General features: G+C 57.2%; 1 protein-coding gene across 1 annotated transcript in view; it reads right to left on the bottom strand.

The window, feature by feature from the left end:
* TPO (thyroid peroxidase) overlaps positions 1-27,745 on the bottom strand; it is a 69,796-nt gene that overhangs the window by 16,535 nt on the left and 25,516 nt on the right. The window contains 9 exon segments of the mRNA XM_057309259.1: positions 158-395; positions 1,431-1,601; positions 2,774-3,032; positions 6,379-6,897; positions 8,335-8,541; positions 10,208-10,337; positions 15,901-16,033; positions 17,749-17,918; positions 26,146-26,230. Coding sequence (XP_057165242.1) covers positions 158-395; positions 1,431-1,601; positions 2,774-3,032; positions 6,379-6,897; positions 8,335-8,541; positions 10,208-10,337; positions 15,901-16,033; positions 17,749-17,918; positions 26,146-26,230 — 1,912 coding nt within the window.

Consider the following 27,745-nt stretch of genomic DNA (forward strand, 5'->3'; position numbering starts at 1 on the left):
CACAGTTCAAGTGCTCTGTGCGCTCACGCTGCATGTCCTCCATTTCTGTGATGACCCAGGTTCACGGCCCCACAGAGACGGCCCAGCCGGGCTGCGGGAGCGCCCATGACGCAGCTGTGTTGGGGCCTGTGCAGAAGTGCCTGGCTGCGATACCCACCGGTCTCCGTCCCTCAGGGCCTTCATCTGTTTCCCAATGAGGCACGCAAACAGCGGACCCGTGCGCGCCTGGGGCAGGAAGGTCTCGGCTAGGCCGCCCAGCCAGACGTCGATGTTGTCGGGGTGCCCATACAGGTCCATTATGCGGCCCGCAATGCTCGCGTTGGTGATGGCGGAGCGCAGGTCGGCCCGCGTCTCCAGTCTGGGCAGGCCGCAGAACTCCCTCCACGCGTTGTAGCCTGAAGGGAGGAGGGAGTGCGGTGTTATCTCCCTCCATCCGCGCGTCCGCCCCACCCGCCCGACTAGAGCGGGGCTGCACGGGGAGCTACAGCGGGAGCAGCCGAGTCCCGTCCGCGATGCCCAGCTACAGAGAAACCACTCCGCTACCTGGTGCCCCGCAGCGCAGAACACGCCGAATGTTCCAGCGCCCCGGTCGGGATCTTACTGAAGACCTTGCTTATAAACAAGGTGGGAAGACACGGTCTTTGACAATGATAACTCAGCCTCCTGGGGCTTTGAGGGGGAGGTAAGAGCAGCACATCTGGGGGACCCTGAACAAGCAGGCCTGGCTCCCCGTGGCTGGTCCACGAGCCCCCGACACACGCAGCAGAGGGATACGTGTGGAGTGGGCCCTGGCCTACAGGAGCTCCCTGGGCACCAGGCAGGTCTGCACACAGGAACTGAGTGGCAGGTGGCCTTGCACGGCTAGCAAAGTTGACCAGACAGCTGAACTATGGGGGCCCCAGAGGAAAGGCCACGGAAGGCAGGGCATCAGGCTGACCTCAGGGTGGGGAGGGTTGGGACAAGTGAGGGGGATGCGGTTGGGGTGGGCACAGCAAGTGGGAGTCGGGAGCTGGGGGCTGGCCCGAGAAGAGGGTCCCCATCCACAGAGTGGCCAGGAGATGGGACCGCTGGTGAGTGACGCCCTAGAGGCAGCCGGAGGGATGTGCTGGCCGGGGCGCGGTGAGAGGAAGAGACAGACAGAACAGCAGCCCTTCTAACTTCCCAAAAACACCAGGCCAGACCACCTCCTTCTCCCTCTTTGGGGACTGCTCTTTCTAAACGCCCGGGCTCCTGCCCACTGGGAGGCCCTGGGCACCCCCTGGGGCTCTGTCCTCGAAGCAACACTGAATGGGCTCCCAGCAGAAGAACCAGAGAGGAGCAAGCTGGCTGGAGGTTGGAGACACTTCGCTTCTGATGGAATGGGCTCTCAGGTGGCTGCCCCCACAACCCAGGCGGGAGGGAAGCCCAGGGAGGAGCGGGGGTGGGCAGACCTGGCAGGCCGTGGTCCCGGCCCCGCTGCAGGTTAATCGATGCCAGGTCCAGCCCGCCCGAGCTCCCCAGCACGAACAGCCTCTCTGTCAGCTCCTCGTTCATCAGCTGGTCCTGCACCTGCAGCTTGGCTGGTCTCGCGAGAAGGCCCCGCACCAGGGGGTCCACACCGCCTGGAAAACATCACGGAAGAGGCGAGGTCATCTCATGAGTGCTGGAGAAACAGTAATAAAACCCCACACAGTAAACTCTGCTTGTTCTCAACAGAAAACCCTTCACGGTCACGAATTCAAGGTCATGAATTCACTTTATGTGATTCTGAGGATTTCCGAGTACTGCTTGGGTTCAGCCGAGTGGGCGGGTTAACATCTGTCTGGGTCCCCAAGGACTGACCAGCAGGTGCAGAGGGCAGGCCTCAGGTCCGCAGGGGACCCAGAGAAGGAGCCCAGCGGTGCTGAAGTTTTCGTCAGTTCCCGCAGCAGAACGCCTGCAGGGGGAGGAAGCTGGAGTCTACCATGCAGGGTGGCTGAGCAGAGGTGGGTGGGTCAGGGCACTTGTGCCCCTCACCTCCAGGTGCCAGTCGGCCCACAGGACCCGTTATGGAAAAGCCTACCTCTCAACTCCCTCCCACCCTGATCGCATGGCGGAGGGACCTTTATCACACCTGTCTGGCGTCCTGGGGCCCCAACAGCACAACTCAGAAAGCACATGTTCTTTGGCCTGTGGGGGGCTGACCTGGGTACCATCGATGTACGGGGTCCTGGTGACCCGTGTGACTCCAGTCTTTCTCCCTAATGCTCTGTGCACATTCATTTGGGAGCAGAGATCGTGTGTGGTGACTGCTTCCCCTCACCTCCCCCTGCTGCGTCCACCAGGCACCAGGCACCTTTGCGACAGGCCAGAAGCTTCTAGAAGGAGGACGTTGGGAGGACAAGGGGTAGAAACAACCCTTCCCAGCACCTGTTGTGCGGACGCTTATGCTCCAGGGCTCTGTGGTGGGGACGAGGCGGGAGCAGGCTGCATGTTTAATGGGAAGATGGTGTTATTTACGCTGAACAGGTGTGCGTGGGTCTCTACCTCAGTATTTCTGGAATAACAGGGCAGAGGCGCTCGCACCCGGGTGGCTACCCTGTGAGGTCCGAAGAAGGTCAGAAACCCGAGGGGGGTGTCTGGATGAGCAGTTCAGCCTTTAAAAGGCTTTGAAGGCATTTATTTCCCCCTTAAACACTGACAGTATTCAGCCCCGTGTGCTGGGAGGTGAAAGCACGCCCTCGCTGTCGGGTGGTGGGCTCTTCCGGGGAGCTGGCAGGAGGGAGGCCGAGCCCTGGCAGGAGGGGAGGCGCACCTTCCTTGAGGAGCCTCCAGGGGCTGAAGAAGGCATCCTGCAGCCGCAACGGGGGGAGGGCAGGGTGCTCCTGGAAGCGGGCGTCCAGCCGCCTCACCAGTGGGTGCACTGTGGCATGGCCGAAGCGGAAAGCAGCTGTGGAAAACACGTTGGACACGGTGGGGTCCACGGCAGGGTCGTAGCCCTCATAGGGGCCCACGTGTTGCTGGAAGGCCTCAGGGCCCAGGACTTTGGGGACATAGTCTCGCATGGTGATGATCTACGGAGAGAGGACAACAGGGGAGCTTCTGAGCAGGGGCGTCTGGCAGCAGGGCCCGCGGTGCCAGACTTGGGCCACAGGCAGTGACAGGGAAGGACTTCCTCCTGCATATCCCCGGGGGCCAGAGTTGTCCTGGGAGGGACATATGCCATCCAGGTAAGGGGACAGGTGAACAGGTGATTGGATCCAAAGAGCATCCTCACGGCTTTGACACTTATGCGGCGGGGGGGCATGTCAGCGACACCCCCAAACACCCCCCAGGGCAGGGCAGGCCACATAAAGCTTGGGGGTGCACCACACAGAGACCGGCTGCCACATTGCACCCCTCGCCCAACCTCTTCGCCCCCTTCACCGTGGGCGCTCCATCGACGCCTGAGCTCAGAAGAGAAGTCAGAGGTCCAGGCGCTTCAAGGAACCTGATCAGTAGAGGCTCAGGATTCAGACCCGTGAGTTCAAATCCCACCTCCTACTTCTCAGCTGTGCAACTCTGGTGGCTGGGGCGCTGGGTGGCCTCTCTGATCTGGCTTCCTTATCTGGAAAAGCCTTTATCACAGAGTTTTTGTGAGAGTAGAAAATACACGTGCTTTGCTCTGTTGGGTCTGTCATGTGGTCTCCATGTGGCAGACGTACTTATTACCAGAGCGGGTCAGTGCGTGTCGGAGGACCCCCTCCCCACAAGCTGAAAGGAAACGACACACCAGTTGAAGGTTACTGGTGATCTGAACGGCGCTGGCAGCTTAAGTCATGCTGGGACCCCTGTGCTATTCCTTCTTTTCCCCTGAACTCTGTCAGCTTGTTAGATCTTCACAACAGAAACAGGAGGGAAAGGGGCTGGCAGGGTCTCCACAGGAGCCAAAACCATGCGTGGGTTTTGTAAATGAGGCCTCATCCGATTTTGGAAGATGCACCGCGGTGTCTAAACAGACAGGACAGACCTGGCGCATGAGCCCCGGCAGGCGCCTTTTGTGATCATGGGACCACGCGGTGTGCTGACTGGACGGGGTCTCTGTGGGCTCGCCCCACCTGCACTCAGGCCTCAAAGTGGTTTCTCAGAAAGGTACTCAGGAGCTCTGCAAGCCGGCTGCAGGTGCCTTCGTGGGATGGCGGGAGGGCTGGTGGCAGCCGGGAAAGACGCTCAGGTCTGCTCAGTCGGGCACGGCCGTGGGCGGCACAGGTCTACACCTGCGGATTTGCCACGTGAGAGCGCCTTCCTCACCTGCGGAGCGTCAGCGGCGGTCTCTGATTCCAGCGCCCGTAGCAGCGGAGGAGACCCGTCAGCGGTAACGAGGCCACCTTAGGCCTGTGGTTCCTGCTTGGTGCGGGCTCCCCAGAGGACGGGGTACGAGGGTTCTGCGTGTAGGTTTAACAGTGATTCTCTTTGTTGTAAAAATTAGTGTCAGATTCTTTCAGTATTTAAAGAGATTTTGGTCAATAAATGGCATCCAAAGAGTTACAAGCCAATAGGAGTGATTCTGTCCCAGAACATAAAGGTCTATCGGTTGTAGCAGATAAGCTATTCACGTTCTCCGACTGTTAGAAGAAACAACAGCTACCATCTGCCTCCTTATAATAGGTCTCTTTCAAATAAGATGTGTTTCGGAACGCATGATCCGTACTTCGCAGGAGAGCAGCAGGGAGCGGCAGCCTCGGGTGTGCAGCCTCCGACCCGTTGGAGGGGTGGATGCACCGCGCCCCATGGCACTGCTGAGCATGTTTTCACCTCCAGGGCCTGGAAGACACTGAATGGAGGCTGGTCCAGTGCTCCTTGCCTGACAGGTCATCCCTGAGCCAGTTCAGGGACGAGTGAGAAGCATACGGGTCACTGAGCAGCATGCAGAGTGGTGATGACTTCGTCTCGAAGCTCCTGGCCCTCAGCCCAGGCTGGTTTCAGAGGCGTATCCGTGGGCTTCTCTGGACAGGAGGTCGGTGTGGCCCTTGCTGTCTAGTGTGGGCCAGGCTACACTTCCGCTTCTTCTCCCCACATCACAAGGGAAATGGCCTTCCTCTTCCTTGCCATGGACACAAGACCACTTTAAATTCCAGTGGAAAAGATTCTAAAGATGTCTGCTTTCCTCTCCCCCTTCTCTGAAGTTTGACCTGTGGTCCTAGGGGACACAGGGTGCATTGCCCTGAGCACTTCCTCTGAGCAGACCCCCAGAGGCGCCAGTGGGGAGGGAGACACTGGGGGCACGCCCTCATAGGGCTGACTGTTCCGGGGCAGAAGGGACCCCGGGGAACACCCTACAGAAGAAGTGGGGGTAAAGGCCTCCATGGGGAGTGCGTGGGGCTCTGGTGGACAGAGAGGAGCAGGTGTGGGGCTGGTGTGGGGCTGGTACAGGCTTCGCAGGTGCAGGAGGCAGAAGGTGCACCTCTGCTTCCGGTGTGGGGGGGGGGACCAGGAGCCAAGGCTGGGCCGCGTGTCCTTGGGCCTAGCTGCTCAGAGCAGGGGCGGTGGCCGTGGCTGGGCCTGCTCTCTCTCTTCCTCTAATTTGCAGACATTTCTTTTAATGACAGAATGCTTTTCAGAAGGGGAGAGAGCCAGACCATGGAAGCAGGAAAGAGGGACAGTCTGCAGTCCACCAGGGACCTCTCGGACGCAGCCCACACCTCGGCAAGGGTTTTATCAACGCCAAACGCAACGTCTCGTTATTTTAGGGTTTCCGACGTATTTTCAAAAAACACCGAAGAGAAGCTGTTGACTGAAAAAAACACACCAGGGAATCTGAAAGTGAATGGTGAAGCCAAGAAATGTGGACATGGGGTGACTTGTCGGCTTCCCGCATAAGCTCCGCCCAGTTTGTGTGCAGCCTGGTTCAGCGGCCAGGAGAGCAGTGTGACCACAGACAGCGCATGTCCATGGAGCTCACGCTCGCGGAAGGGGCACAGACACAACACAACCAAGCATGTTCCCGTCAGGGGGACACAGCCAGGAGGATTCCCCACGGCAGAGGAGGGGTTAAGACACCCCCAGTGGGAACCCGGGAACCCTTCCCTGAGCCTGAGTCCAACACCACTTTGTTCAAGGTCAGATCATGTCCAGCAAGCTACTTGAATTTTACTTACAACAGTGACGGGTTTCCAGGTCACATTATATGCTGTCCTCCAGGTCTGCCTAAATCCCACTCTCAGATCCTATATGGCTCCCACTTCTCTTAAATCACTCACTCTGCCTCTGGGAAGTGAGGTCCTAATTCGCGGGTGAGCTCGTCCAGACTGCGCCGTGTGTGCAATGGGAGCCTCGGACCCTCGGTTCGCGTGTCAGGATCCCACTTTCTACTCTGACCCCCGCACCCACCCAGCTCACGCGCCCACACGGGCACGCGGGGCACCCCAGGGCCTTGCGCACCTGGTGCAGGGCGCCCACCACCTTGCGCGCCTCCTGGTAGGCCGTGTCGGCGCTCCAGTGCGCGTTGAGAGCCTTGAGCGCAGAGGCCAGGCGGTTGTGCTCGCGCAGCCACAGCGTGTGCACGGCCGTCAGAGCGGGGACTTCGCTGGCTCGGCCATCCCCTGCCAGGAAGCAGGGTGCCCCGGCCGTCCCGCGGGTGCCGGGCTCAGGCATGCAGGCTGTGGGTGCAGGAGGCCGCGTGAAGGGCAGGTAGGCGCGGCCGGCGTCCCAGTGGCGCGTGTTGACGCGGAGCAGCCCCTCAGCACTGGTCCAGTTGCGCAGCTGCTTCTCCAAGGCCGGGGAGCTGCCGTACACGGTGGACGCGTCCAGGAAAGAGGTCAGCCCGTTCATCTGCTGTCGCGGGTTGGCCGAGGTCACGTTGCCGAAGAAGGCGCCGTGGATCCCGGTGCCACAGGCGGCAGAGGAGCGGTAAAACGGCAAACAGGCGCCCCCCGCGGTCCCTGAGGCATTGGCGGGCAGCTGTCGGGAGAGGGGAGATGGAGTCACCCAGCCTCAGCAGACACACTGGAAGCTCGAGGCTGGCCACGGCCCTGGCCCCCAGGCGGCACTCTGTGCCCCATCCACTCCTGTCCCTACCCTCGGTTCCAGCTTGCCACCGGCTCCTGCCGGGGTCAGCGAGGTGAGAGGAGGCTGGGTTTTGGTGGCTGTGATCGATGCAGCCCATATGCTCTGCTGTCTTACCCCTTCTCCCGATTTTTCCCTTTGGTGTATTTCGTTTAGATGCCTGGCCTGTTGGGGACTCCTTGGCATGTGACCAAACGGTCCTAACTGCTGGTTCTCTTATCTGGCCCACCCGCCGGAAAGCCCTTCCAGGGTGGACCCCCTTCCAGTGTGGGCCCCCCTTCCAGGCACACAGCACAGACTGGAACAGCCTGGAACAGCGTGGCTGCTTGGCAAGGGTGCAGGGGGCGGATGCCAGTGAGGATGTGGCCCGGACTGCTCTTGGGTAGGAAGTGCCGCCTGCCAGTCTCCAAGATGCTTTCTACAGAGAAGCGATTAAAACCCCTACTTGTCCTGTCTCTTCCTTTGCTGGTAAGAGGGGACCTGAGAACAATATTTATGGGGACCAATTCTGCGATATCTGTGCCGATCATCACATGCACCGCCCCCTAGCTCTGCAGCGCTATCCCTGGCAGCCTGCCCGTTAGGTACACACACGGGCACCACGGCTAACGTCCAGAGACGTGCCTCGCTGCATTATTTGTGACGGCATGAAAACAGCAAAGCTGAAAACTTAAATGCTTATGAACAAGCAAACTGGTTAATAGGTTATAATGCATATTTTAAGACTTTAAGAAGTCTTCAAACAATCAAATTTCTGTCCACTTAATGATATGGGGAGAAGTATACTAATTATTGCTAAGTGACCTGCACTGGGTTCAGAGCAACACACGTAGCAGGACATGCCAGCTGTACATGATGCACACACATGCACATGCTATGCACACACGTGCACACACATGCACACGCTATGTGCACACGCACACATGCACGCACTATACACATACATTCATGTGCTGTGCACACTGTGTACATACACACGCATGCACACATGCACATGCTATGCGCATACATGCAAGGCTATGCACACTGTGCACATGCAGGCGCTATGCACACACACATATGCACTATGAACACACCTGCACATGCACGCACACGGTGTACATACATGCACACGTGCACATACATGCACATGCTATGCTCACACATGCACACCATGTGCACATGCGTGTGAGGACAATTTCTGGACAGATGCGCAGGATATTCCTGTTGTTACCTCCCTGCTCCCCGAACAGGACAAATGGGGGTTTTGACTTTTATTTATACTTCTCTGTTTGATTTTTTAAATGATATCTGTTACTTTCATAATAAACAATAAAAAATTTAAGATTCTACCTGTATGGGAAAACATGGGTTTTGGTTTTCACAGGTCAGCTGGCAATCAGCTCCTCCCCCAAATGCAGCTTTGCTAGTACTCTGAGGTGTGAACGCGATGTCGTGATCAATATACTGCCCCCACACCATCAGGAGGTCAGAATATTGGTCATCCTCTGTGACGGCCTCGTTGGGGACCTGGATGACTTGTCTTGTCACCTCCCGGACCTGGTGAGAGAGACCAGCATGTCCTGTGGGATGGATACCTGCAGAGAAAGAGGACAATGGGGGAGCCCCCACATCGGGACGCTCGCTCACGGGACGGGAAGCCCCACATCGGGGCGCTCGCTCACGGGACGGGGAGCCATTGGTGTGATAATGGCCATGACTCAGAGGGCAGGGCCGGGGGCCTCGAGGGCTGTTCCCAGGCCTGGACATGTTTGCAGATGTGATTACTCTGAGGACCTTGAGACAAGGGCTCTTCTGGGGCTCCAGGTGGATCCATCACAATCTCATGGTTCTTAAAATCTGAGAGCCTGTCCCACCTGTGGTCAGAGGGGATGTGGCTTTGGGGGCCGGGAAGAGGGTCCTCCGTAGCCCCGCTCACACCTGGTCGCAGCCCCAAGACCCACGTCACTCTTCTCACCTCCAGAACCATAGGATGGTGACTTGGAGTGGTTTCAGCAGGAGCAGGAACCTACCAGCCCATGTTAGAGATTTCTGAGCTCCAAGCAGCCATGTAATTCTGGCAAATACGGGTTTACAGAATCCTAGTCCCTTAACACTGAGAGTTCAGGGAGCCCTGGGCCTTGGACAGGCCTGGCATCTAGCAGAATGGGAAAGGTATTACTTCCTCCTTTAGGGACAGTCGAATGTAGACTGAGAGTGACCTGCAGAAAGGTACAGGGGACGACCACAGGCAGAGGGGCCGTGCCCTCCCCCAGGCCAGCCACCAGCCCCGACGCGGCTCCCAGCTGTGAGGAGCACGTGCGTTGCCCAGTGGCCATCTGCAAGAAGGGCCCAGGGAAATTGATCGCTTCTGTAGGGGAACCTGGGGATGGCGTACTGGTGCCCAAGCTGGTGTGGTCAGAGCCTGGACGCTCATGCTGAACAGACCATTACTGTCCTATTTCTGGAGAAGTCCATGGTCACACGCAGTATAAGACCAGGCAGACTAGTTTATTCATGGAAGCAAGTAGTCAAATTGAGGGCAAAATATCCACTTTTTAACCCAATTGATCATTGGATTGGATATGAGTTTGCTTAGCAAATAATTTGCTTCTGGGAGTAAAACAGCAATCATCATTTTGCATGAGTGAGTGAATCACCTAACCGTTAAGTACCTTTGAATACACATCTCCCTCTGCCTACGGATGAAGGAATTTATTTCAAAATGCCAAAACGAGGGGCACCTGGCTGGCTCAGTCGATTAAGCAACTGACTCTTGGTTTTGGCTCAGGTCATGATCTCAGGGTTGTGATATCAAGACCAACATCGGGCTCCGGGACCTGCGGGGAATCTTGGGATTCTGTCTCTCCCTCTGCTCTTCGCCCCTCACCGAATAAATAAATCTTTACCGAAATATCGAAATGATTGTGAAGAGCAGAGAGTCAGACAAGCCTTAATCTGAATCTGCACCGTCCCAGTCACTGACTGGTGACTTTATCTCTCCACGCCTCAGCTCCCAAGCTGGGGAGCAGGGAGGGCGCAAAGCCGCCGAGCACAGGTGCCGTGATGTTGGACAGGACGGGGCTCTGTGAGCACGCTGCCTGGAGCCCGCCATCCGGAGCCTGGTCTCAGCAGCAGGCTGGCATCTTCCAAGACGGCGGGCGGTCTGGCAGCATGACGGGGACCGGGTTCCAGTGCCCTTTGCACAGTGTGTGGAGGCACCTACCGGGGGCAGTGGGAAGCCGTTGTACAGGAAGTGGGGGTTCCACCCTCTGGGCTCACTGATGCCGTCTTCGTAGGCAGGCGGCAGCCATCTCGCCAGGGCTGTGTTGGCAGCTCCCCACCTGGGGTGGTCTCTGTGGAAACAAACGTGAGACTTGTAACCGTAACATATCCTACATTTGGAAAAAAAATGATAGATGAACTAGACTGGAAATATCAGTTCAAAGAGCAAAAAGAAATGGGAATTTTTCTGTTAGAGAAAAATTTGTGCTTTTTTTTAAACAGATAATTTGGGTATAAAATCGTTATGGTGTTCACCTTCCCTTGGCATTTGTCAACCAAATCCACGCAGGAACACCCAGCAGCGGGGGCGTTTGTGCCGTCGTGGCAGGTCTTTGCAAAGAAGTGTGTGAGGCCAGTTTGGAGGCGTGTGGTCGACATGTGTCCGGGCTCAGGGGGCCACGCAGCCAAAGGGTTAGAGTTGGAAAAGACTGGGATCTAGACTTCTTTGACAAGTTCTCAGGCATCCGGTGTGCAGACAGTTGGAACATCAAAGTAGTGAAGTCTAAGAGAAGCATGACAAGCTGAACGATTTTGTAAGGTTTTTGGAGCATTCAGAAATATAAATATTTAAAAATCTGTTGCTTTGTTTTGACACGTTATTATCACGATTAAGGACACCACATACGTGATCATACTTCCATAAATGTGACTGACTTAGAAGCTTTGCCTAAGAGTGAAAGGAACCGTGTGTGCGGAGATGACTTCTGCTCTGGGCAGGAAGGGTCAGCACATTTGAAGGCGAGACGCAGTTGTGGCCTCTGTGACACACAGAACGGACTGCGCTTCTCCTAATGGTGCCGCACAGCTCCGGACACGGGGAAAGGACTTCCCGCTGTGTCGCTCACACCGCCGCTGCCCCGGCCAGGAGCCCCCCGGAGGGACGCGCTAGCAGGAGGCGGGGTGGGGGCTCGGGTGCGTCTGCAGGGACAGTGGCTGGGGCACAATTCTATCATCAATCCTTCACTGATCTCCAGCGCACGCAAGCGGCTCCGTTTGTAGAATGACCTGGGACAGCGGAAGACTTAATTAGTGGCAGTAAGTCAGCGTGGGGGGACCGACGTGCGCTTTCCCAAAGGGTCAGGTTGTTACAGTTGGTTTGTCTTCACTGAAATTCCGCTGCTTGGGGGGAGGTGCCATCTCACTCCATTAAAAGTAATGAAATGTTCATTTAACTGCTTAGGCCATGATTTTTGTGCTGATTGACTTTTACCTCGGTAGCTTGCAGGCTGTCGCGAGGGCAGGACACTCGCCTTTGTGCACTTGACCTTCACAGCCAGAGCCCCAGCCTGCCCTGCGGGAGCCCAGGTGAGCGTGGCTGGTGCCATTGGTGGACCTTCACATGGCCTCCCCACGAGGCCTCCGACGTCACTCCCGTGTCAGAAGAATCTGCCCGCCACGGGATTGACGTTTAGTTCCACATCACTGGTTTATTCGCTTTGGGTTTTGGCCGCGTGAGGGACATGGCCATAAGCCAGCCGGAGTGAGCGGACGGGAGCGTTTCCGGGGAAGAGGTTACAAGGACACAGCGGTTGGTGCTGCGATGTTTGGAAGCCCCTCTTAGAGGCTCCAGGCACCCTGGATGCCATGACACCCCGGGTTCTAAAGAGAGAGGCAGGTCCAACTTCCAGCCTGGCGGGATGTGGATGCAAGTCCACGGTGGATGCTGGGAGGCTCCCATGGGTGTCCTCCTGGCCACGGACATGGGAGCACCAGGACTGTGCGTGGTGCCTGCTCCAGAAGCAGCATCGCAGAGGGTCACATGCTGGGGGAAACTGCGACGGACCTTCGACCTCTGCAGTAGCGCATCCTTTCCACCCCCTTATCCGCAAGGGGTGTGCATCTGGGCAGCACGGCTGTGGGGGTACATGAAGACCCAGAGGGTCCCCACGTGGCCCAGGACCTAGCATGGCTCCTACGGTGCCTGATGCCCTGTCCGGCAGCCAGAAGCGTAAGGAAGCTCAGCCCATGGTGCGTGGGCCTCGGGCTGGAGCTCCGTGACGGCAGGTGGCGCAGACCCGCGAGCACATGGTTTGGTCAATGCTGTGCTTTTCCATCATGGGTATGGACTCAATGTGCTCCCCAAACTCTTCTGGCGTCATTTGTACCCACGTTATGTTCCACGTATTTCACGCAGGAAACCCACACCAGCAACATCTACTTCTCCTCAGACACAGGAGCGTCCTGGGGCCTCAGGGGCGGCATTTTGTTTCGGTTCAAGCGCCAGTATTGTAAACGACCTTCGTGCCGCTTGGGCTCCAAGCAGCCTGTATCTGTTGTCTGGTGGCTACAGTTTGAAGCCTGCGGGAGACCGCTCTGTAAGGACATCCACTCCGGTAAGACCCGCAAGCTGTCACCTCGGCCAGACGGTTTCACGAGTTACATCAAAACACAAATGAGGAGAACCGACCACGCGTCAGGTGTCCAGAGGGAAAGGGAGCTGGTGGGTGAGTCTGCAGGTGCCGGGCAGACAAACACCCACACGTGTTCACACGTTTGGAAGACAGATCCCAAATTTAGTTTGGGTTTTGACAGCTGTTTCGACAAATTAATGCAGAATTTTATACACAGCAAATTACACACTACACCCAGGTAGGTCTGGGGTTCGGCCTGTAGCTCAAATGCATGAATCAGATTTTGCCTGCAGAGTATATCACCTCCTCTAGGGACTCACATGTCCTGAGGTCAGGAATTCTCCGAGGATCAGGCTCCGAGCAGCATCACCACGTAACGGATTTGGGTGACGTCCTGCAGCCTGCCAGGCCGTTTCCACTCTGCCTGTGTGGCCACGCAGGACGCCCACTTGGCAGGCCTGGGCACGAAGCAGATGAGCCCAGTGACAGGTGGTGTCTCTGTCACTGTGTGGATGGAAACGTTGTCTGTAATCCCCACCCATCTGGGGACAGGTTAGAGACGCCAAGGGCCAGGCTTGCGGACAGTCATCGTTAACTTGACGGTAAGCCTGAGCCGGGAAAATTTTGCTGTAATTTTGAGGCTCAGCCATCGCCACAGTTGAGTACTTCACAGCTGCCTGGTGGTGGGAGTCCTGCTTGCAGGAAAAGGCACGTGGAATTACGTTTATGGCCCTCTGTGGCTAATACTGGGCCCAGAACCCAGAGGTCACATACTGTCCGGTCATTGGTGGTGATAATCACGGGAACGCTTACAGTATCGGGGTTGTAGACTGCACGCGAGGACCTGTGGAAATTCTGTCTGTCCAACACCAGAACGAGCTCTTCCAGGTAAGTACCCTTCCCTTGCACGAGGCAGAAACAGGGCCCGGAACGCCAACGACAGTCATCAAGTGTTCACTACCGCATCCAGCAGCCCCGCTGAGATCCGAGTTTACTGTAAAGGATGACAGCAGCAGGCACGCCCACATACTCACGCCCAGAAAACCCGGGCAGATGTGGGACCTGAGGGGCTGCCGAGGGCAGCGCTCCTGAGAGCAGAGTAGGGCCCCCGAAAACACGCACTGCACCTGCTTTCATGCACGCAACGCACGTGCAGCGCCACTCACGCCCTGCACACAACACCGCAGAAATCCTTCCTTTCCACTTCCGGCTACTGACTTCATGGGGTGGATCTCAGCACTTGGCTACTCTCAGCAAAGGGAAAACGAACGTGCGAAGCCACAGCCCACGCATGTGATGCCCACACACCACCCCACACTGCAGGGAATCTAGTAGAAATGGAGGAGTCTCTTCAATCCCCCCTTTGGAAATTCGGAAGTTATACAGTTAAATTCCAAATCACACTTGGCTTAAAGACAGAATGAAGGCCAACAGGCAGCCGGTACGCAGGACCAGAGCCCGTGGTTCCCTGCCCGAAGCAGCAACAGGGGAAGAGGCGACTCCATTAAGGAAGAAAGAGAAAGCAGAAAACAGCCCCCTGTGCATTCACGTTCGTCTAGAAGACAGACAGCAACAGGGAAACAAGCCCCAGAGCAACAAGAAAGAAATTTTAGTAAAAAATCCAAAGCATAACACGGTGGTAAAGACCAATGTCTCAGAGACTGAATTCCTGGAAATCTTGTAACGAAGTCTGACCACTGGTGAGTCTCAAAAGAATAGCAACCCTAGCGTCCTGCTGATGACACGTGTGCCTTCAAAACGGAAATATAAGATGACGCTCTAACCCGGCAATTCTGTAGACTCAGCTCAAGAACCGCAACTACCCAGAGGGAAAACGCGCTCTCTCAGGTAAGAAATGCCGTCCCAAGCCTCTAGACCCTCTATCCGAACAAACCGCGGTTAAACATGCCGGGGGTGTCGCACAGAAACTGCGGAGCGGGCTGGACCCGGGCCACGAAAGCACGCACGTGTGGGCGTGTGCGGCACAGACACGACCCGGGGCAGCCCCTGAGCGGGGTATCGTGTGCACTGAGGACCCCCACCCTCGGCAGCCTGTGCCCCAGGAAGACCCACCACCGTTGGGGAGCGAGCAGTGGACGGAGGAGAAAGGCCTGGCCAGGAGAGGGGCCGAGACAAGATCTCTGGACGGGGCTTCCCTGGGGCTGGGCCGGGGGACATCCTGCCCCCACAGAACGGACCTGGAAGGCTGAGCTGAGGGGCCCAAGCCCTCCTGGGGAGAGGACTGGAGAGGGGATGCTCTCGAGGGCGTGAGCAGTGGCTTTAACAGAGTGTAGGAGGGGACGTGGGACATCCCGGGAATCCCATGCATCCTGGGTGATTGGTTCACTCAGGTGTTACCCTCTGTCCTGAACTGCAGACTGGACCACGTGCCCCCGCCTGGTGGCAGCAGCCCCCGTGAGCCCCGTGACCAGACACATGGCCCGCACCGTGTTGTTTCATTCTGAGGTTTGCTCTGCGTTTCTGGTTGGTCCGGGAGCAGAGTCATCATAGGACCTAGCCTTCAAACTGAGAAACTCTGTAATAAAAATGGGAGCTAGTCCTGTTTATGCTGGACCCACTGGGGACCGTGGTCCCATCCATCAGCTCTGTGAGGACAGAGCTGTTGTATTCCCCAGCATGTGTCACAGGGCCTGGCTCAGGGTGCTCAGCGTTTGAATAAATATAGGAAGGAAGGGAGGGAGGGAGGGAGGGAGGAAGGAAGGAAGGAAGGAAGGAAGGAAGGAAGGAAGGAAGGAAGGGCTGCCATCTTTTTCCCAGCCCCACCCTGGGGACAGGGCCACAGCTGTGCTGTCCTCCAGTACCTGGGTGGCTGCTCTGGTGCAAACCTGCATCAGGGGCCCCGTGGTCGTCCTCCACCTGTGACCCGGACGTCTGGGCCTGATGGAGCCGCATTTCTCAGCACTCATCCTTCTCAGGGTTCGGATCCCAGTCGAGCCCACGGCTCCTGGGCCTTCTCAGAACCCGACCCTAGGGGACACTTTGTGGAAGGTATGGGGCAGCGTCCAGGGGACACCTGTGGATGGTGTGGACAGATGTCTAAGGGACACCTGCAGACAGGGTGGGGCAGCGTCCAGGTGACACTGGTCGATGGGGTCACGTCAGGGGGGCACCCAAAAATGCGGCGGGGCAGGTGGGGTGGTCCAGGGCACTCAGAGGCGGGAGAAGACCCCAGGTGGTCTGCAGCCCCCCTCGGGACGGCCTCTAACACTGTTGCAGCCCAGCTGCTGCCAGAAGACGGAGCAGACCCGAAGGAGACACCTACCTGTTGTTGCAGGCGCCCGTGATGAGCCTGTACTTGCTGGCCAGGCAGGTGTTTGGACATCGGGGGGGCAGCATGTAAGGCAGGCATCCGGACACGTTCGCAATTGTGTTCAGCACATCTTCCGGCAGGACATCTGAGGAGAAACAGCTGCGCATCAACCGCCGTTTGTAATGACGTGCCTGCGGCCGTACACGCGGGAGGGAAGGCGGTCTCAGACAGGGCCGCAGCCTCTGCGCGGGGGACTCCCACGTCCGCCATGCCTCTTCTGGGGTGAGGGCTTCCTTCTCCTTCAAACCAGTTGCTCTCAATAATCCCCACGTGCTTCCTCGCTGGTCTGCTTTGCGACCATTCAGGAAAGCAAGTCAGAGCTCCGAGCCCCCAGACCCAGAAAGCAAGCTTATTTATATATTTATTTCCCCAATTCTGTTGCTGTTTATTCAACAAATCAGACCAAAGGTTCTTGGTTCTTCAGTTCTGCGTCTCAGGGGAGACCAAACCCACCAGACTGATCTCCCCAAGCGCCTGCCTCCCCAGCAGCTGAGCAAGGGCACTGACCCTGGAGCAGGTGCTGGGGCCAGGGGTCCATGCACACACAACGGGACAGGGCCTGGGCATGCACGACTGGCCTTAGAAACATTGCTCAACCCCACAATTTGAAACAAAACCATGTCCAGTGAACCGCTGGTTGCTATGAAGTCTATTGAACCTGTTAAGTGTGGTATCTGAGAATTCTAGTGAGTCCTGACTTAGCTAAGCCTATCTTATTCTAAAAGCTAACTAGGATGTGTCATATATGTATGATGGGATATTACACAGCCATCAAAATAATGAAATCTTGCCATTCCCAACGATGTGGATGCAGCTAAAGGGTGTTGTGCTGAGTGAAATGAGTCAGTGAGAGAAAGACACCACATGAGTTCACTCATACGTGGAATTTAAGAAACAAAACAGATGCACATATGGAAATGGGGGAGAAGGGAAAGGGGGAAACAAACCATAAGAGACTCTTTACACTAGAGAACAGAGGGAGGGCTGCTGGAATGAGGGGGTGGGGGATGGGCTAGATGGGGGATGGGCATCGAGGAGGGCACCTATTGGGATGAGCACTGGGTGTTGCAGGTAAGTGGTGAATCACTGAATGCTACTCCTGAAACCAGTTTTACCATATGTGTTAACTAAGTAGATTTAAATAAAAAGTCTAAATAAATTAAAGAAAATAAAAGTAAATAAAAGACATAAAGGCTAAGTCGGCATTAAGTGTCTACAGCTCTTTCGGTGGGAGAACTCAGAGACCAAGTAGCTCGAGACACCACACTGAAACAGTCTGGGTAAGTCCGTTTCTTACAACCCTGCCTTCTAGTTCCCCATCCCAGACCCACGGACCACCCGGAGGTCACAGCGGCAGCAGTGCCCTGTCTTGCACCAAGAGGCTGCCTTGCTCTGCCAGCAGCCAGTATTGTCCCCAGTTCAGGGTCGAGCAAACCGGTTCTCAAAGGCCTGGAGTACGTAACAAGGCCCCAGCCACGCAGCGGAGAGCGGCTCGCCATCCTTGCCACCTGCCCCAGGCTGCTCCCACGTGACCGCGCCTCCTGGAACAGCCCTGCAAACAGCTCCCCACGCTCTTGGACACCACGATACCCCGCAGAGGGACAGGTACCTCCCAGGCGAACCCAGACATGATCTCACGCCTGTTCGAGCAGTGGTTAAAGATCCGCCGTGTCTGTCCTGAGAGTGAGCGTGGAGCCGAGCAAGAAGCGCCCGTGCATTCCCCGCCCAGCCCTGGGGTCTGCCCCTCGGGGGCCGCTGCTCGGGGCGGGGGGGGGGGGGGGAGGCATCTCAGGGGCTCACCGGTGGGTGGCCGAGATCGCCCGAGCTTCCCGTAGACTCTTGTCTTCAGGGCCCGCACGGAAGCTTCCATGATCTCGGCCGCTCGGGAGATGGCTCTGCTGGTTGGCTCAGGGAGTTTGGAGAAAGACAGAAGCCGTGATGGAGATGGGATCTCTCTTTTGCTGAGGTCTCTGCAGCACAAGAGGAGACATAAAGCGGGTTACTGGTAGACGGCTGCTTTTGTACGTAATCACTACTCACTTCGGTGCGGAGTACGTGCCAGGGACCAGCACCATGCGGGTTCTAGAAGGGCGTATCTGGAGGCCATCCACCAGGACTGCGGTAGAGGGACAGGACTTGGGTGAGATAAACCTTCTCACCGAAATCCAGTTAGACGACTTTGCTGTGTTCCAGCGGGTGAGCGAGGGGCCCTGAGCACATGCAGCCCTATTGAGCCCCTGGGGCCAAGTGTTCGCCAGCCAGCCCCTCCCCCTCCAGTCAGAGAATCAATCCCACAGGGCAGAACAGGCCAACAGCGCCGTTTGCGGTGGGCCTGAAACCGCGCTGACAGGGAGCGCCATGCCCTGTCCCCAGCGCCCTGCATACCCGGCCTCTCACATTCCAGCAACTCCAGCCCACATGCTCACAGCATCTTGGGGCCAGGGGCCCGGGGGCAGGGAGCCCGAACTGGCATCCCCCCGCGGCCCCAGGTAGAGCCAGGAGCTGGCGGGAAGCCCCTCCGGCTGCCCTGAGATCTGCTCCTTGTGACGCTGCAGACTTGGCAGAACCTTCCAGGGGCACAGATCTACTGCAGCCCCGTCCCCAGGCCTCAGCCCGGAGCGCTGACGTCCCAGCACGAACCACCGAGACAAAGCCCAAGGCCACAGACCTCGTGAACACGGCCACGTGAGGGGCCACGTCCCCACAGGCGCGGAGGCTGGATCCAGCGCAGGTGGGCTTGAAAAGCCACTTCAGGGAAGGGCCTGGGCGCTTCTCTTCGGGATGGAGCCCGCACGGGCAGCTGCACCCCCGCAGGAGTCTGCAGTGGCCAAGCTCCCACCTCGTTACTCTGCCTCTGGGACCAGGTTCCCAACCACGCTTCCTGGTGATGTGTGCACACGCCATATGTGTGTGCACACGCATGTGCGGGGTCTCTGGGCTTCCCACACAGGCCTCAGAGCCAGCAGAGCGGGCCACGGGGTCCGCCGGGTGAGGGTGTGAACCTCATCTCAGCCTCTGCACATCAGCGTGCGAAACCTGTCCTGCCTCGCAAGCGTGTGGGGAGAGGACATGAATTCGTGTCCGCATATCTCTTTAAACAGGTCTGGACCCTGGACGGGAAATTAGTAAATGGTGTCTAGTGCGGCTTCCATCAGCAGCAATTTCTGAATCACGTCTCTAATACCATAAAAGACTCCTGCGTGTTCCGGTTTGTGGGAATGGCGCTTGTTTGCGGGGCTGTGCAGGAGTTCTGAGCGCTGACCCAGAGCGCGCCATCCCCACGCTGGCGAGGAGGAAAGCAGGCCCCATGCGGAGGCCCAGTGGGTTTGCACCTGCCGTCGGTCTTCGGGCTGTAAGGCCAGCATCTTCAGCACGACGCCACGCTTCTTCCGTGAGGACAGGAGACCATCACGGGTCACCCCGAACAGTGGAGTGTGAGTGCAGGAAGTACACACACTCATTTCGTTTCTCTTGTGCACTGAGAACGCGCAAGGAGGTCTCCCGGTCTCCCCTCCAGAGAGGGAAGAACAGGCCTTATGCCCGTGGCCAGACTCATGCCACCTTGTGGCCCAGTCTGCCAGTTCTGGGGACAAACAGACTCATTCAACAAAAGTCCATGGCTGAGAAAGGTGTTCTGCCTCAGGAGAAACCTTTAAATGCAGAAACCAGTGTGGTCGTTGGGAGAAGAGCCACAAAGGTGTCCAGGAGAAGAGAGCCAGGGAGGGGATGGCCCGAGGCCAGTCCCCAGTCCTCCCAGGGAATGAGGGAGACAGGCGCGTGGGGTGAGGACCACCCTGGGGGTGGGAGCCACAACATCCTGAGCCTGGGGCCGGCGGCCCAGGAGCCACAGGTGTAAGCAGGTGCTCTCCTCCTCCACCTCTGCCCCAGGGTGACCCCTGAGCGCATCAGGATGCATGTGCATTGTGGGCACAGCCCCCATGGAGAAAGGCCCCCACGAGGTTCCCGCACAAACCTTGTCCTCCATTAGAAACCTCACCCCTGCACGCCCGAGCTCGTCCCGCCCAGAGAGGCCGGTAGTGTCCGATGCCACAATAGCCCGGGCGGCTCCAGCTCAAGCTCCAGTTCGTGAATTGCTCCGTGCTTTCCTCGCGGCCGTCCTTGGCACACACCACACACTCCTGCTCATCGTCTTGGTGCCACAACTGCAAGTGGCTAAGGGCTGAGAGGCGTGGCCCTGGTTTCCCGGACCAGCCCCTTTGTGAGGTTCAGAGGCAGAATGGGCTCTGTAACTATGTTCACTTTGACTTGCTAACATCCAAGAGTTGCTCAGAGTCATGGCTGTCCTAATGCACGGACATCCTGAGAACCTGCAGACCCCTCCCTCCACCCCCTGGAGGGAGCACACCTGTTACTCAGAGAGCGACGTGCTGAACCCTGCATGGGCTGCCCTGACCCCAAGAGCAGGATGGCAGGGGCCTGGGGTCTGACACAGTTCATGACCCAGGGGGCCACCCCCTCCATAGCTCAGACTCTGCAGGTCCCAGGAGTTGTTGGAGGGAATCCTTCTTGGGGCTTTGTTTAAACCCTCGTGACTCTGTGTGCACCAGTGTGCACGCACATGCACATGCTCATTCTATGGGTATGTGCACACACACGTACACAGGCACAGTGACGGGAGCCCAGTGTTCACCAACAGAACTGAGACAAAGCCCGGGGAGCCTCTGTGGTGAGCAGCCTGACGAGACACGTCCTCACGTCCAGACCTGGGCTGGCCCAGCTAGGAGCGAGGACTGAAGGACATCAGCCCCTGCTCTTGGCCCCTCTGCCCTGGCCTCCTGCAGACACAGTGCCCTGCCGTAGCCCAGACCTGCCCTGGCTGGCGGCAGACCCTCTTGCACTTCCCACAGAAGGGCTTCCATGGAAGGGCATCCTCCGGGGCCCAGGCTGCTCCTGCCTGGACTGCTTCCCCGGGCTTCCTGTCAACCTGGGCACCCCAAAGGCACCAAGGTGAGGCTGTGCTGCCCTCTCCTCTGTCCAAGGTCCTGTCTGCTGGGTGACCCCACAGGGCACTGTGGACATAAACCATTCCCTGCCTGGCCCTGGCTCCAGGTGGCTGCATCTCAAGTGCCCGCCTCCCACGCCTCAGCCTGGTCTCCGGGGTGGGCGGCCCCTCGTCCTGGAGTCCACATGTGGGGCTGGCTGTTCTGGTCCCACCACGGGCTGGGGACAACTGCAGGTTGGGCTGCTGGCATAGGTCCCTCAGGCTCCTGGGCTTCTCCCCACAGAGACGCTTTTGCTGTGGTCACCTTCCCCCCGTAGCCACCTCGTGAGGACGCCAGGGGTCCTGGCTTGGGTCACGTCCACACCCCTGGGCCACAGCTGCAATTTGTCTTAAGGCCGCAGCTTTAGGATGTGAGTAAGCTATTAAGAATGAAGACCTACCCTCTTATACCTGATTTTGAACTCAGATCTGGGGAACGTGGGCTCTCGCCGGCTCCGAGTTCTCCGTGTGAGGACACCCCGCATCACATCTGGGCTCCCATCGTTACCCTGGGTCTCTGGGACACACAGCCATCTACTCCTGACACCATAATGCTCCCTGGTCCTCCTCTGCGCCCGGCAGGCCCAGAACCGTCTTCATGTCCGCAGTGGACAGGATCAAGGCAGTCGCAGGGGTGGGGGCACTGGGCCGCACGTGGTCTGAACTTCCAGCAAACCTGAATGCTACCAGGCAGGGAGGGTTTAGCGCCCGGGGACGAGAGCCATGGCAGACTGGCAGCGGCCTGGCACCGTGCCATGTAGACTAATACAAGCGTTTGGTTCTTGTGTCCATCTCCAGACCCAGAGCCTGCCCAGCATCACCGCCTCTCCCCTGCCGAAGCATCGAGGAGAGAGGAGTGTTTGCCCCGGCCCACGGGGGACGCTTGTGCGCACACGGCTGTGCACAGGCTCCTCCTGGGAGCGTGAGGAAGAAATAGTCAACAGCCCTTAGAGGCAAGTCAGTGAGCACTGGAGGCATCCAGGACCCTCCCTCTCTGGGATCATCAGTGGGACCCGCAGGGAGGTGGCAGAGGTTCTTCCCAATACACGGGCCTCTGGGCTCACCATCTGCTCACCTGTCCACTCACTCACCTGGGCCACTTTCCACCAGCACCTCCAGCCCAGAGCCCAGGTCCCTGTCTACACGTGATCCTGAGGCCCAGCATCTCCTCCAGCCTGGCACGGAGGGCTGGTGAGCCCCTGGCAGGGCAGCACGACCCGTCCTCACTGCTCTGCCCCAGCATTCAGCCCAGAACATGGCCTCCTGTCCTGCTGCCGGAGATCATGCTCACACTCCTAGGCTGGTTTGTCTGGCTCCAGAGACTGTTCCGGAATGCTCTCCTGCACCTAGCTGACTGCTGCCTGTACCCGGACCCCCAGGAGCCTCCCCGCCACTGCACACAGCCAGTGTCTTCCAGCCCTGAGGGCAGGGTGAGCCTTGTCACTGCCCAGAGCACGTGGGAAACTGGGATCATGGTCCTGAGTACCTGAGGTCACAGCCCCGAGGATACAGGGTCACAGCCCCAACTATCTGGGCTCACAGCTCGGGCCTGAGGGGTCCCAGCCCCAAGCACGTGGGGTCCCAGCCCCGAGCATGAGGGATCCCAGCCCTGAGTACGTGGGGTCCTAGGCTTCAGTATACAGGTCGACAGCCCCCAGCTGGTGGGCTCAGCCCTGAGTGTCTGCACTGGAAGGTCAACGATGTAGGGTCACAGCCCTGGAGGTGGCATCACTGTCTTGAGTCCAGGCATCATAACCCTGAGTACGTGGGGTCAAAGCTCAGAACGTGTGTGGTAACAGCCCCGAACACGTGGGGTCCTGGCCCTGGGCACACGGGTCATGTGGTCAATTCATGGCACCGTCCTTCCTTGACTCTCTTTACTCTCCTTCTCCCTTCTCCCCTCCGGGTCTTCCTCCTCTGCCTTCTCTGCCCTCCATCTGCCTCTTTCTCCTTTCCTGTGTGCCTGTCTCTCTCTATTTCAAACCAGCAGGGACAAAGCTGCCCCGTCGTCCACCAGGCGGCCTCCCAGTGGCAGGGGTGACTCCTGTATCCAGGTCATGGGTCTCACGCATGTTTGCGGGATGAAGATAGTAAAGGTGTTCGATCCTTCCAGTGACCACCATGCACCCACAGATTGGATTTTTCTTCTGGTTTTAGAAGAATTCACAAAAGAAGCCGACGTCACATGCTGCATGGACTGTGGTTTTAGAACACAAGGTGCTTTAGAAGCTTTTCAACAATCAGGATAAAAAATACTGAGAAATTATTGTATTTGGATAACTCAGGTTGCATGTTTTATTATTTCATAAATAATAAATTAATTAAATGAGCATGCAATTATTGGGGGATTTTTGTTGACATTTAATTATTTATTGAAATGTAATAATCCAGAGCGCCTGGGTGGCGCAGTCGGTTAAGCGCCTGCCTTTGGCTCAGGTCATGATCCCAGGGTCTGGATGGAGCCCCATCTCGCTCTCTGCCCCTCCCCCTGCTACTTCTCTCTCTGTCTCTCTGTCAAATAAACAAAATCTTTAAGAAAAAACGAAATGTAGTAATTCATTCTGTGGTTAGTAAGCAAATAGCAAATGGCTCGTTAGTTCATTAATCCTATTGAGAAACAACTACATGTAAGAGGAAAAGCCCTTGGCGTTTCTAGCGGGAAGAGTGGCTTGGACATGAGGTCAGGAGTGTCGAGGGCCCGGTGGAGCCGTGGGGAAGGCTGTTGGGGGAGCGCGTCGGTGGCTCCCCGGCCCCGATGGGCATGAGCTTCGTGGTGCCAGCCACCCCGCACCACGCAGTTCAGATGAGGCTTACTTCTCTGGCCTGCAAGCCAGCGCCGAGCACCGGCCCCGCGCCGCCCTGTGTAGACTCGCGGCAGTTACTTCCCCTCCACGGGTCAGCGTTCTTCCCAACAAGCATGGACGCCCGTGGCTTCGCCCGTATAAACGCTGCCTCCCCTCAGAGCATGTTTCCGGGTCCTCCTGAGGCTGCGTCTCCTGGATTCGAATGCCTAAGGTCCTTTGACTTTGCTTTGCAGCCTCAGTTCCTTCTTTTTTGACACTGGTCTCAGGTAGATTTTTTGAAGAAGCTTCTAGAAACCTCAGAAGACCTCACCGATTATGTTCCTGATTGGTTTCCTCTCTGACTGGTTTCCCCGTTTTTGCATTTCCATTTACTATTACCATGAAAGAAAGGGGTAAAACAAATTTGGGGCCATGTTTTTGGTGTTCCAGGTAGGGAATTCTGTACAATGAGATTCACCAGGACTGAGACGTGATGCCTTCCTTCGTCCGCCTTCGCTCCTTATGAGCCAGCAGCTCCGTGGCCCTGACAATGGCAGTTAAGCCCCAGGTGCCCCGTTTCTTTGTCCTCAGAGTTCAACAGAGGAAGAAGACTCAGGCCAGCCTCAGCTCGCTGGCAGACCCATGGATGAGACAGTTGGGTTGGGGGCCCTGAGATGGCGGACACCCTTCCCCTCGCATGGGGTGACACCTTGGCCAAGGGCAGAGGTCTGCTGAGGGAGAACCCAATGGACCTGTTTGTGCAGCTGGGAGGATGCCGAAAGCAGGGCCTGCCTCACCTGCAGCCTGGAGTCATGGGGGGAGCCGCTGAACCCAGTGAACAGGATGTGGGATAACGGATGTGGTCCCAGCCCTGCTGCACAGATCCACAGGAGCGGTCACTGGAGGGACAGGGTCGTGCAAAAGTTTGCAAGAGGCCAGGGTGGTGTACACACAGGGGCAGATATTGTTGGGGGACACTCTCCAGAGCTCTGGGTTGTTTCTCGACATCTTGTGAGACAAAGGAAACTGATGGTCTTTGTTCTCATCCACCTTCACAAGGATGCTTAGAAAAGGGGCAGCTTTGAGGGGCGCCTGGTGGGCTCATTCAGCAGAGCCCCCACTCTTGATCTCAGGCTCCTGAGTTCAAGCCCCACACTGGGCGTGAAGGCTACTTAAAAAAGAGGGCGCAGTGTTGGAAGGCAGAGATAGTGTCTTCCTCCTCAAAATAGTCCTACCACCTGTGTAACAGGGACGCCATTGTCTCCAGGGCAAAAGGCAGGCACACGGACCGTCCCTTACAAAGGTGTGGGTCCTGTGCCCCATGGCCAGTGGCGTGTCTGGGAAGGGGCGGGAGCTTTAGAAGAGCTGGTGACCCCGGACTAGGAGGACTCATCTCGGTGACTTCAGGATGTGCCTCCATCATAGGTACAGTTAAGCAGAATTAGAATTGGAAATTGGGAAGAACTGTCAGAGCAGGAGTTAACAGGAAGACTGTGAATGCACCCCCCTCGATCCCAAGTGAGAACAAACCCCCAGCAAGCGCAGCAATGGTGCGGAGTCTGGAGCCAGAGCCCCATGTACAGCCACCGAGCCCGCAGGGACAAAGCCAGACCAGCCACACCAAGCGTTGTGCGTCCCGTTGGAAGGCTCCCCATCAAGTGAGTGAAGGTTGTGTCCGTTGTGAAGACAGAGTGGGTCTGTGAGCGCAGGGCCGGGGGACGCCCGCGGGGCATCCGGGCGTCTAGGGAAGGGGCGTGCGTTGCTCTGGGGACCGGGTCTCGGGCCGCGCGGACGCTGCAGCTCTGGCTGCCGTGACCGCACGTGGACGCCACGTCCCTAGCGAGAGCTCACGTAATTATTGTATTATATAATCAATTATTAGCTGCCAATGAAACAAGCTTGTGAGGATGAGACCTGCTCTGTAGCTGTTTGTTTGCTCTACAAACATCTCATGTGAGACCACAGTGGCCTCAATATTGATGTCAAGTATATATTTAAAATCAAGGGGTTTCTTAATGACTTAAACCAGAATGATGGGTGGACTTAATCCTGCACCGAATACCCTGCGTGATGTGGTGTCCTCCAGCCCAGCCCCCGCTCTGATTGCGTGGCTCCTCCCTACTGAGCCCCCTGCCGCCGGGACACCCGCCCGCCACTGGGACCGCAGTACCAAGTCCTGGAGAGATCACCGTGCTTCGCTCTGGGCTTCCGCAGACACAGAGTTTGAGACTGAATATCGGTTCTTTCAGGATCTTGCCCACGAAACCAGGAACGTGAATGAACGCACGTGAGCTCCTGATTCATAAAGTGGGAGGTGCGGGACCCGTGGTGCCAAATAAACGGGGCAAGCCTGGGCACCGTCCCCTAGTGACCCATGCCGCCCCTGCCCCCAGCCCCCCGCGGAAAGCCTACCTCCTCATGGTGTGGTAGATGGCACTGTCCACCATGCGCCTGCTCTCTTCCACGACGCTGATGAGAGGAGAGTCTCCGTCCCGCCCTGTGGAACCAACGTACCGCACAGTGAGGCAGGTTCGAGCGCAATCACCCTCTGCCACGTTCAGTGTCCTCCACCGAGCCCAGCGCGAGGCAGCGACAAGCACACGGCTCCTGGGCCCCATCTGTGGGGTCCTGGCTTTGTTTCCACACCTCACGGTGGGCACGAGCTCCCCCAGCAGAACAGCCCGTGGAGCGTGAGGGGCACAGGGACCCACAGGCTCGCATCGCCTCCAAGCGCGGTCTGGTCACTCTTGCTTCCCGCTTGCCCAGACCACCTCTGGCGATTCCACAGGACCCTGAGTACTTTGTCCCCTAACCAGTGACGCAGTACGTTCATAATACTTCCCTATTTTAAGTTGTGCATGTAACAAAAAATAAATTACTTAAATATGCCAGCAGTTTCCTATGACAAGACTCTCATTTTACTTTATTTCATGCTTGAAATGTTTAACAAGTCCTCTGCTCTAAATGCTCATATCCCCTCAAAATTCGTATATTGAAGCCTAGCCCCCAGCGTGACAATGTGACGACGGGCACAGGTGGAGCCCCCACGCTGGGATTAGGGCCCGAACAAGACATGGCCGAGCGCCTCTGCCGGTGGGGACGCAGGGATGCGTCTGCCAGCGGCCTCACCAGACACCGAATCTGCTGGCTCCTTAGTCCGGACCTGCAGCCTCCGGAGCGTGAGAAGTGCCTGTCTCCTGTTTCTACGCCACCCAGTTTGTTAGAGCAGCCCAGACTAGAATGACATACGATTCCATTTCTGGGGTAAACTGTGAGGTTCCAAATGAATAAGGTGACGCAGGCAAGTAGTTTGTTATAACATATCTTTTGCATAATCAATACTTTATCAAAGGAAATGCATTTATTTGTAAAAATAAATGGATTACCAGAATGTTTTCAAACATATACACCTTTATAGAGAGTCAACTCTTTTTAGAACAGGAAACGTCTGTATTCAGGATGAAGTGGGCACAGCACGTCCCAGAAAATCTATTAAAGTACTGAGTACGCTTGGCAGGTGGCCCTTTCTCCTAAAACGTCACTAATGATTTTGTTGCAGGAATAAACAGAGCCTCTAAACTGTGAGGAGGGTGTGCAGAGCCTGGGACAGCAGGTGCCGAAGCCGGAGACCCCAGGAGACTCCCCAGGTCCGCCGGGCAGAGCCCAGCTCAGCCAGCAGCACACGCTCTCCACTGCCCCCCGCGCCTCCCCGTTTACTCCGACTGTGTCAGAAGAAAGACACAGTTCCATGTGGATCGTCCCTGGGATTCTGGGAGAAGCGATTAGCCACTGAGTGCCAGGTGACCCTCCGTCCACAAGGGTCTAGGGAGCGCACCGTGAAGCAGGTGCCGCTCTGGCGGGGCCCCAACTGGCGAGCTGAGGTTCTCGCTGTGGAATGTGAATAAGGGGCCAGCGGGAAGGAGGCACAAACCCACAGAACAGGCAGGGGCTCCAAGGACCAAGCTGGGCTTGTGGGAGTCTCTCTGGGACCTGCAGGGCCAGGGGAGAGCCC

This window comes from Ursus arctos, unplaced genomic scaffold (genome assembly GCF_023065955.2).
Source record: "Ursus arctos isolate Adak ecotype North America unplaced genomic scaffold, UrsArc2.0 scaffold_8, whole genome shotgun sequence".
Taxonomy (NCBI): Eukaryota; Metazoa; Chordata; class Mammalia; order Carnivora; family Ursidae; genus Ursus; species Ursus arctos.